This window comes from Salmo trutta, chromosome 5 (genome assembly GCF_901001165.1).
Source record: "Salmo trutta chromosome 5, fSalTru1.1, whole genome shotgun sequence".
In the NCBI taxonomy this organism is placed as follows: domain Eukaryota; kingdom Metazoa; phylum Chordata; class Actinopteri; order Salmoniformes; family Salmonidae; genus Salmo; species Salmo trutta.
The window spans coordinates 28225688-28236819 of NC_042961.1; the positions used below are offsets into that span (position 1 = coordinate 28225688).

An 11132-nucleotide genomic window follows, 5' to 3' on the forward strand; every position below is an offset into this window, starting at 1 on the left:
TACTCATCAACAACAACACATTTGAGCCCTCCTGATCCATCATGGAAGTTATAAGATCCACTCTCTTGATCCATGAACTGCTCTGCTGCTGACCTCTCCCATATACTGTAGATAGACATTCATGCGCTTCAAAAAATGCTTTGTATAGTAGTTAACAATCACAATGACACACCGAAGCTACTATATATACTGTGCAATAATACAGACTGAGTGTACAAAACATTCAGAACACCCACCGTTGTGTCAAGTTGGCTGGATGTCCTTTGGGTGGTGGACCATTCTTGATAAACACGGGAAACTGATAAGCATGAAAAACCCCAGCAGCATTGCAGTTCTCGACACCAACCGGTGTGCCTGGCACCTACTACCAAACCCTGTTCAAAGGCACTTAAATCTTGTCCATTCACCCTCTGAATGGCACTCAAACACAATCTATGTCTCAATTGTCTCAAGGCTTAAAAATCCTTCTTTAACCGGTCTCCTCCACTTCATCTACACGGATTGAAGTGGATTTAACAAGTGACATCAATAAGGCTTTCACCTCAATTCACCTGGTCAGTATGTGCCATGGAAAGAGCAGGTATTCTTGATGTTTTTGTACATTTAGTGTATGTTTTTTCATTATTTTTGGGGGGTGTGTGTATTTTTCCTTTATCATACTGAAAATGACACCTTTTCTTTGGAGCATGACTAGTTTTATATGGGATAATGTTACAAGTTCCCTTGCTTTGTCAAACTATGCTTTATACATCTATTGGAATTGTGGTATTGCAATGCGTTAGGGTTATCTAAAAACAAAAATATATACACTATCGTTCAAAAGTTTGGGGCCACTTAGAAATGTCCTTGTTTTTGAAAGAGAATCAAAGAAAATTGTCCATTAAAATAACATCTAAATTGATCAGAAATACAGTGTAGACATTGTTAATGTTGTAAATGACTATTGTAGCTGGAAACGGCAGATTTTTTATGGAATATCTACATAGGCGTACAGGGGCCCATTATCAGCAACCATCACTCCTCTGTTCAAATGGCACGTTGTGTTAGCTAATCCAAGTTTATCATTTTAAAAGGCTAATTGATCATTAGAAAACCCTTTTGCAATTGTGTTAGCACAGCTGAAAACGGTTGTTCTGATTAAAGAAGCAATAAAACTGTCCTTCTTTAGACTAGTTGAGTATCTGCAGCACCAGCATTTGTGGGTTCGATTACAGGCTCAAAATGGCCAGAAACAAAGTACATTCTTCTGAAACTTGTCAGTTAGTTCTTGTTCTGAGAAATGAAGGCTATTCCATGCGAGAAATTGCCAAGAAACTGAAGATCTCGTACAACGCTGTGTACTACTCTCTTCACAGAACAGCGCAAACTGGCTCTAACCAGAATAGAAAGAGGAGTGGGAGGCCCCTGTGCACAACTGAGCAAGAGGACAAGTACATTAGAGTGTCTAGTTTGAGAAACAGACACCTCACAAGTCCTCAACTGGCAGCTTCATTGAATAGTACCCGCAAAACACCAGTCTCAACGTCAACAGTGAAGAGGCGACTCCGGGATCCTGGACTTCTAGGCAGAGTTGCAAAGAAAAAGCCATATCTCAGACTGGCCAATAAAAATAAAAGATTAAGATGGGCAAAAGAACACAGACACTGGACAGAGGAACTCTGCCTAGAAGGCCAGCATCCCGGAGTCACCTATTCACTGTTCATTTCTCAGAACAAGAATAGACTGACTAGTTTCAGAAGAAAGTTCTTTATTTCTGGCTACAATAGTCATTTACAACATTAACAATTTCTACACTGTATTTCTGATCAATTTGATGTTATTTCTTTCAAAAACAAGGACATTTCTAAGTGACCCCAAACTTTTGAACGATAGTGTATATTATAGATATTGAGAGCAGCATTATTGATGAATTTTATGTGAAAATGTTCAATCACTTATAAGATTTTCAGAACATAATGAATGTATTTTTCGTACTAGATTCAGACTCGTCCCAGGCTTTGACCCAAGGAGACCTTGGTGACGGCCAGGATGAGGTGGTTAGGAGACGCCATGGAGACAAAGAGGTAACATTTCTTTATAGCTTTTAATAATTTCTGAAATGTTTAGTTTCTAGTCATCTCAACAAAACCGGATAGGGCTTCACTCTCTTTTTGAACAAGAAATAGAACTCAAAACGTTTCAGTGTAAACTAAAACGGTGAAATATTTTAACAATTTTAAAATTGCTTTTGTACCCTCATCTTGAAAATGTCTGTGGTCCTCAGAACTATTAATGTGGCATACAAGAACAAGTGAAATACAAAAAAATGTACTATCAGATTATGGTATGTTTCCCTAACAGAAAATCTTGGAAGAGCAGCGGCGGCTGAAGAGGGAGCAGGAGGAGGCTGACACAGCATCGAGGCGACACACAGGAATCGTTCCCACCCACCACCAGTTCATCACTAACGAACGCTTCGGAGACCTGCTCAACATCAACGACACAGACAAGAGGAAATCCGGATCAGAGGTACAGTACAGTACCATCCCTCTCATTGTGCAAAATGACAGCTATGTTGGTGGTGGGTGTGCGTTAGTGGTGCGTCAGCTGTTTGTTCACACACACGCGCCCGCAAATGCCAGTAACCCATCGGCTTACACATTTAAAAGGGAAAGGGGGATACCTACTCAGTTGTACAACTGAATGCATTCAACTGAAATGTGTCTTCCACATTTAACACAACCCCTCTGAATCAGAGAGGCACGGGGGGCTGTCTTAATCGACATCCATTTCTTCGGTGCCCGGGGAACAGTAGGTTAACTGCCTTGCTCAGGGACAGAACGGCCAATTTTTACCTTGTCAGCTCGGGGATTCGATCTAGCAACCTTTCAGTTACTTGGCCAGCTCTCTAACTACTAGGCACTACGTTTTAATCAGTCAGCTTCCTCTGTTGGCAGTGCTCTAAATGTTTGACTTTAGCCCACAGTAGCCCAGTATTTACCACTGGACAGAAACACAGTCACAAGAGCTGATCCATTCAGATCATTGCTAGAATATTCTCAGTGGATCAGGGACACTGAAAGGGCACAAGTAACAACCAGATGAGCTCAGAGATTAAATCAAGCACTCAAAAACATTTATGCATTATAACTAATTACCATTGTACGTAACCAGTACAAATTAGTACTCTGGATTATGTTCATTTGCTGTGCATTATAAGCGGTGGAGAAGAAAACAAATGTACATTGTATTTTTTTTCTTCATGTGCCTCTACATTTATGAATCAACAATGTCTTACTACAGGGCAGTGGTGGGAAAAGTACCCAGTTGTCATACTTGAGTAAAAGTAAAGATACCTTCATAGAAAATGATTCAAGTAAAACTTAGTCACCCACTAAAATACTACTGGAGTAAAAGTCTAAAAGTATTTGATTTTAAATATACTTAAGTATCAAAAGTAAATCATGTGTGTTTAGTGTGTCCGCCCGATCAGAGGCAGTATGGATGACTAGAGATGTTCTCTTGATAAATATGTGAATTGGACCATTTTCTGTCCAACTAAACATTCAAACTGTAATGAGTACTTTTGGGTGTCAGTGAAAGTGTATGGAGTAAAAAGTAAATTATTTTCAATAGGAATGTAGTAAAATACAAGTTGTCAAAAATATAAATAGTAAAGTGAAGTACAGATACCCCAAAAAACGACTTAAGTAGTACTTTAAAGTATTTCTACTTAAGTACTTTACACCACTGTTACAGGGTATGAAGATGAGGCTATAATTGACTGTGAACATAAACCAGAAGATAGTCTTGTGTGAATCTCGCAACCTAGCACGCAAGACCAGCCCGAACTGAATAACCAACGTTCCGTACATGTCACAGGGCGTTGGAGTCCAGTCTCCTTTATTCATGTTTATTTTCTAACAGTCCTTGCATTGTTTGTTTACAGAGAACTCCAGCCCTGGCTCGGTTTGACTTCAGAGCAGAGACTCTAAAGTGGGTCAAATTCATTTGCACACATACCATAAGGGATTTCAAGAGCATGCACAAAATACTTTTAAGCTGCAGTGAAATATAAACACTGGTGTGTTGTAATCATCACGTGACTGTAACATGTAGGCCTATGTATCATTAGTGTGACTGATGGTGGTTTAGATGAATCTCCTCTCTCACATAGCAATTTACACGTGGGGAGACGTCATTCTAAGTCTTTGAGTGAAATATTTAAAGTGGGTGATATGTGGTCATATTTCTGCCGTACTTTGTCATATTGCTCAGATGCCTTTGACATTATGCTCATATTGCATTTTGAAATGAATGCAAATTGTTGAATCCAATAGCTAACCTCTGTTTGTTGTTGACCTTTTTTTCAGGGAATTACCATTTCAAAAGGGAGACATTGTGTACATCATTCGACAGGTGGATAATAATTGGTTCGAAGGGGAGCATCACGGCAGAGTCGGCATCTTCCCACGGAGTTATGTTGAGGTACAACCACTTCCTGTATTTTGACTCAAAATGAACTCTGACCTTTTCTTACTAGATGGAACTCACTATAGTACGGTACAGACTGATGTGCCAAATAGATTAGTCAGTGCAGGGTTATTATGATACCAGTCAGTTCAGAAGTTTAAGTAAGAGTCCCAGTAATGATATTCACCGGAGTCATGTTCAGTAAGAAGAAACTGTCCTGAAACAGGGAGGTGCTACCTGAACATGTCCGTTAAAAACACAGATATTTGTTTCCTGTCGCAAAGCGTTTTCACTACAGTGTGCCCTCCTGAATGTGACACTGGTACCTTGCATTGACTTTAACTGATACCCTCCTAAACGTGACACTTGTTTCTAGCATTGAAATTGACTGATGTATTTTGGGCTTTGTGTGTATGTTTGCTCCAGCTCCTTCCTCCCACAGAGAAGGCCCAGCCAAAGAAGAGTGCCCCAGTGCAGGTGCTGGAGTATGGAGAGGCCATAGCACGTTTCAACTTCACAGGGGACACGGTGGTGGAGATGTCATTTAGGAAGGTAAAAAGAAGAACAAGGTTTTAAAGGTATTGAGTTTAGGAGCAGTTGTAACATTTGTTCCTCTTTTTGCGTAATACAAAATGGAAATCGCAAAGTATTACAGCATAGTAACGCCATAGTGTTATGATACAGGGAATGCAGTATGTTTAACAGAAATCTTGTGCATGCTGGTGTTTAGTTTGTTATTCAATGCTATGCATCGAAATGTGTGATCATATGAGCTAACGTGATACCAATGTGTCTACAGGGAGAGAGAATCATCCTAATTCGCAGGGTCGATGAGAACTGGTACGAGGGCAAGGTCTCCGGGTCCAATCGCCAGGGTATCTTCCCCGTCACCTACATAGAGGTGCACAAACGACCCAGAGTCAAGAATGGATTGGATTATCCAGACCCACCCATCGGCCAATCACCTCACCGCAGCCTCAATGCTTCCCCTCAGGTAATGGCACACTCTTGTAGAGTTCAGTCTGTCTAGGAATACAACAATCCCATACTCTCCAAGTTTGTCTCTGTTTTTTTTTGTTTACTTCGACGCTGTAATATTCCTGTTTTTTTTCTTTATTATTTGTGTTCATTCTTTCTCATGTCTAATGTTTCATCTTTCCTTTACGTTTCTGTCCCTCGTCCTCCCCTCTCTCTCTGGATGGTCATTTTGGTCTATAAGCTGAACCGTGTCCGTAGCAACCGGCTCATCACGTCCCCCCTGCCCCTCTCCCGCTCCCCCCGCCGCTCTGTGTCCCCCGAGGTCCACGCAATCTCCTCCGAGTGGATCTCCCTGACCATAGGGGGTGTCAGCCCCCCTGCTGCCCCAACCCCTCCTCTACCCCCACTCCCCTCCGTGTCTTATCGCTGGGGCGAGTACCTGCCCCCTTCCATGTCCGCCAGCCCCGTGCCCCCCATCTGCGGCAGCCCCTACTGCATCTCCCCAATGGCCTCCCCTTCCGCCTCCCCCCTGCCCCCACTCTACCCACCCCGCCCTGGCTCGGCCACCCCTTACCTCACCTTCACCCCGCCCCAGGGGGAGGACTTCCTGCTCTCCCCTCCCTCTCCTCGTCTGTCCCGCAGTCTGAGCCCCTGTGGGGGGGTGGGCCTGGAGAGCTGGCTGACAGGGGCCAGTCCCTTGCGCATCCTGGAGAGGGATTTGATGGAGGGGGAGGGGGCAGAGGGAGACAGGGATACTGGACGCGAAGCCCTGGGCTGCTGGCGAAATAGCCCTGCAGAGGTATCTGGCCTACTGCATGGTGTGCAGTGTTGCATCTCAGGCTCACTGTGGCTGTAACTGGAGATCTCACCTCCATGAGCCACAATAAGAGGATGTTTCCGTTGATGATGCCTCTAGATAGATAATTGTGCAATAGATAGTGAATGATGACTAACTGTCATGTTGAACTAAAGTTGACCCTCCTCCAATGCAGTCAGCAGAGCTTACACGACTCCTGTGTCATGTTTTAGTCCGCATGTGTTTCTGTGTGTTCCCTACTCACATGCAGATGTTTGAGTGGTAAATGATCTCCTCAGGTGTTTGGAATGAAAACCATGTGCATGATTTGTATTTTTGAAATGCGTTGAATGATTCAGAGAGTCGATGCAGAATCTTGACCCCCACCACTATAGCATCATCTCACTGGGCACAGACATCAATTCAACCTCTATTCCACGTTCATTAAAATGACGTGGAAACAACATTGATTCAACCAGTGTGTACCCAGTGGGATGTTGTAAAATATTGTCATAGAGGAGCCACTTTGACGATCAAGTTTGATTTGGGAACAATATGAAACAAGTGTATGAATGTTTTTATAGAACATATAAATGTTGTGATTGTTTTTTATTATAGAAAATTACTTTTGTTCGAGAGACACACTACATGACCAAAAGTATGTGGACACCTGCTTGTTGAACATCTCATTCCAACATTAAGGGAAATTAATATGGAGTTGGTCCCCCCTTTGCTGCTATAACAGCCTACACTCTTCTGGGAAGGCTTTCCACTAGATGTTGGAACATTGCTGCGGGGACTTGCTTACATTCAGCCACGAGAGCATTAGTGAGGTCGGGTACTAACGTTGGGCGTTTAGGCCTGGCTCACAGTCGGCGTTCCAATTCATCCCAAAGGTGTTCGATGGAGTTGAGGTCAGGGTTCTGTACAGGCAAGTCAAGTTCTTCCACACCGATCTCGACAAACCATTTCTGTATGGATCTCGCTTTGTGCACGGGGCATTGTCATATTGAAACAGGAAAGGGCCTTCCCCAAACTCCAGGCATCCGCCAAACCCATATTCGTCCGTCGGACTGCCAGATGGTGAAGCGTGGTTCATCACTCCAGAGAACGCGTTTCCACTGCCCCAGAGTCCAATGGACGGCGAGCTTTACACCACTCCAGCCGATACTTGGCATTGCGGATGGTGATCTTAGGCTTATGTGCGGCTGCTCAGCCATGGAAACCCATTTCATGAAGCTCCTGGTGAACAGTTATTGTGCTGATGTTGCTTCTAGAAGCAGTTTGGAACTCGGTAGTGAGTGTTGCAACCGAGCATAGTACATTTTTATGCGCTTCAGCAATCGGCGGTCCCGATCTGTGAGTTTGTGTGGCCTACCACTTTGCACCTGAGCCATTGTTGCTCCTAGAAATTTGATGAACTGGCATCCTATGACGGTGCCACGTTGAAAGTCACTGAGCTCTTCAGTAAGGTAATTCTACTGTGAATATTTGGCTATGGAGATTGCATGGCTGTGTGCTCGATTTTATACACCTGTCAACAACGGGTGAAATAGCCGAATCCACTAATTTGAAGGGGTGTCCACATACTTTTGTATGTCTAGTGTATGTCTAAACAAGAGTGTGAATTGACTTCCACTGCAATTCTGTTTACAGCACACGCTGTTGAAAATTAATTGCGTCCTGTAGACATGAACTCCCATTTGCGATCCATGCATGAGTCTAATGTGTGTGTTGTTCCTCTTACAGCTGGTGAAGAATGAGAGTGACTACCATGGTAGAACCTCCAGGAGCCCTGTCATGTTGTTTGACATCCAGGACAACAACATGAATGCTAACTCATTTGCGGTAAGGTGCTTATTTGCATGTCGTGGGCTGACGATACTATTATAAAATTTATATGTTTGTTATTTCTGGATTATCGTTTTTCGATGATCTATGGTGATCATTTCCTTTAACTCATCAATGTCAAGATATTAATCTAACTTAACGAATCATTTATCCTAAACCGCATCACTCAGCTTCTGACTTTTATTTTGATTTTCTGTAAAAAAAAAAAAAGAAAGAACAAGTCAATAAGATTAATATGACAGGATTCTTGCATGACCTTGCTGCCATCTTTTCTTCTCCATTGGTTGTGCATGTCTTCTTTTGAATGGTATCAGACGTTCACTAATATTTCATTGTGACTGTGTACATTCTACATGCCACTCACTCTAGTGTCTTGCTCTTCCATGCGTACCCCTATTCCGGACTCCAACACGATCTCTCCTGGTGTTTCACGGCTTTCCTGGTTTTTCCTGGTTTCTAACGGACCCCTCTCTTTCTGCCTTGCTACTCACCGGACCTCCTACCTTCCTCCTTCCTGTACGTCCTCTAACTCCCTGCCCTGCCCCTCTCCCCAACTCCATAATCTCTCCTCTCCTTCTGGGCTGACTGGGAATTCTGCCTCTGACCTGACCACTGTCACTAGGAAGCGGTTTGTAATGAGATCATGAACATAGCTGAGACCTCGGTGAGGTACTGCAGCGCTCTCTCCCCCCACCCCCATGACTCTGTCCTTCACAGACTCCTGCCCTCCCTTCACCCCAGTAAACAATCTCTCATCATTTCCCAGCAACCCCAGTCCCACAGCAGCAGCCCGGAGCCGAGTCGTCTCAGCTGTGGAATGTGAGTATGGCCGTCTGAAGTCTGTCCCTACGTCTAGTCTTAGCTCTAGATACACTAGTTACTGTTATACTCTGACTAAAGGATTCAAAGCCCCAGTTCAAGAGTCATGTTCATTAGGGCATGCAACGGAAACAGTTTTTGAAAGCTTTGCAACGGAAAAACTAAAATTAGCATTTTTGGGGGGGGATAAGTCCCAGTAGTCCCTCTGTTTCAGTTGGTTTCAATCCGTTTGGTGCCTAATGAACACGGCCCTGGTCTGGTAAATACATTTCTTATATCGTTTTTGATATTATGTCTCTCAAGTCCTTTTATGGTTGTATTTCTGACTTTATGTAGTGTTACCCTACAGTTTCCAGGCTTTGTACTGTTACGTGCCACAGAATGAGGATGAGCTGGAGCTGCAGGAGGGAGATCTTGTCAGCGTAATGGAGAAGTGCGACGACGGCTGGTTTGTTGGTATGTGCCTGGGGCCTCAGGATAGATTGCCCGAAGATATAGTCATAATCACTGTGTCACAGCATGTCACATCCATGCATATAGGGTTACAGCAGAGTGACAGCAGAGGGTTAATCTTCCATGTTGGTCATTTCTCAGAAATTCTCACATGGATGTTCAAACACATAGAGTTCAATAGAGTGCACAACTTACATTTGTTCTGCCTGAGTAGTCACATTTGAGTGCAAAGGCTAACAAATATTGTTGTTGTTTTTCATTCTCAGGTACCTCAAAGAGGACCAAACAGTTTGGCACGTTTCCAGGAAATTACGTGAAAGAGGTCAACTTGTAACCTGTCAACAAACATTTATAGTGTGAGGAGAACCCAGCTCTAACCCTTGGTTACCGTTCAAGTTTTGGGAAGGCATTACTATTGCGCTTGATTGTGTAAATTAGGATAGTCATTCAGCCAGGTGAATACGTTTGTCTGGTGTAAGTGATCAGTTTGGTGTGAGGTATGTTAATGTACATGAGGCGAAGACAGGAAGAAGCTTTGCTGTTGACTCACTGCCCAAACGTCAGTGTGGTGTATACGTACTCCAACCATATCCTACACAGTACATGGCTGATTTTATAATATCATATTCTGACAATGGAACTTTTAGTTTAAAAAAAAACTCCTCCCAAAATGTCAGCACATACAGACTATGTTATACAATGAGTTTACTAAACATTATGAACACCAGATTGTTCCATGACATAGACTGACCAGGTGAATCCAGGTGAAAGCTATGATCCCTTATTGATGACACTTGTTACATCCACTTCAAATCAGTGTAGATGAAGGGGAGGAGACAGGTTAAAGAAGCATTTTTAATCCTTGAGACAATTGAGACATGGATTGTGTATGTGTGTCATTCAGAGGGTGAATGGGCAAGACAAAATATTTAAGTGCCTTTGAACAGGGTATGGTAGTAGGTGCCAGGCGCACCGGTTTGTGTCAAGAACTGCAACGCTGCTGGGATTTTTAATGCTCAATCTGTTTCCCGTGTGTTTCACGAATGGTCTACCACCCAAAGGACATCCAGCCAACTTAACACAACTGTGGGAAGCATTGGAGTCAATATGGGCCAGCATCCCTGTGGAACGCTTTCAACATGCCCCAACTCAATATTAGGAAGGTGTTCTTAATGTTTTGTACACTCAGTCTGTATTCTTGTACAGTATATATAGTAGCTGCGGTGTGTCATTGTGATTGTTAACTACTATACAAAGTATTTTTGAAGCGCATGAATGTCTATCTACAGTATTTGGGGGGGTCAGCAGCAGAGCAGTTCATGGATCAAGAGAGTGGATCTTATAACTACCGTGATGGTATAGGAGGGCTCAAATGGGTTGTTGATGAGCTAGACAAATATGAGCTGTAATTCATCAGCTGCCTTTCAGGACCTTTTTTGGCGAAAGCCTTTTTCATTAACTTTGAATGCGGATACATACATCTGAAGGTTGACATGACATGCTAAGTCGTCTAGAAGACGAGGAAAAGCCAGTAACTAGGAAAACCCAGTAACTAGTAGTGTTTGGTTAGACATACCATGGAGCTATCAGGCTGTATGTGATGGCACATACTTGGACAGTGTCCAACAAACCCTATTCCTTGATTAGTATTTTGAAATCCCTTTGACCTGACAGTGAACTTCGAGAAACAAATTTGTAGAATTGTGGAATGGCTTGGTTTTATTAGCTCAGAATGCACTGAAAACTATAAAGCTATGTTTGTGACAATGTAGTCAATGTAGGC

At 43.1% G+C, this 11132-nt stretch overlaps 1 protein-coding gene across 9 annotated transcripts in view; it reads left to right on the forward strand.

The window, feature by feature from the left end:
* Positions 1-9996, forward strand: part of LOC115193998 (sorbin and SH3 domain-containing protein 1) — a 69649-nt gene extending 59653 nt beyond the window's left edge. For 8 of the 9 annotated variants that reach the window (XM_029753210.1, XM_029753215.1, XM_029753209.1 and 5 more), the window contains 11 exons: positions 1978-2063; positions 2341-2508; positions 3929-3975; positions 4353-4467; positions 4879-5004; positions 5252-5446; positions 5672-6229; positions 7976-8074; positions 8844-8896; positions 9246-9352; positions 9616-9996. In XM_029753210.1, the coding sequence (XP_029609070.1) occupies positions 1978-2063; positions 2341-2508; positions 3929-3975; positions 4353-4467; positions 4879-5004; positions 5252-5446; positions 5672-6229; positions 7976-8074; positions 8844-8896; positions 9246-9352; positions 9616-9683 (1622 nt within the window). In that variant the 3' untranslated portion in view covers positions 9684-9996. The remainder of the gene's footprint in view (positions 1-1977; positions 2064-2340; positions 2509-3928; positions 3976-4352; positions 4468-4878; positions 5005-5251; positions 5447-5671; positions 6230-7975; positions 8075-8843; positions 8897-9245; positions 9353-9615) is intronic. The other variant, XM_029753216.1, reaches the window with a different exon arrangement.
* Positions 9997-11132: the final 1136 nt, after the last annotated feature.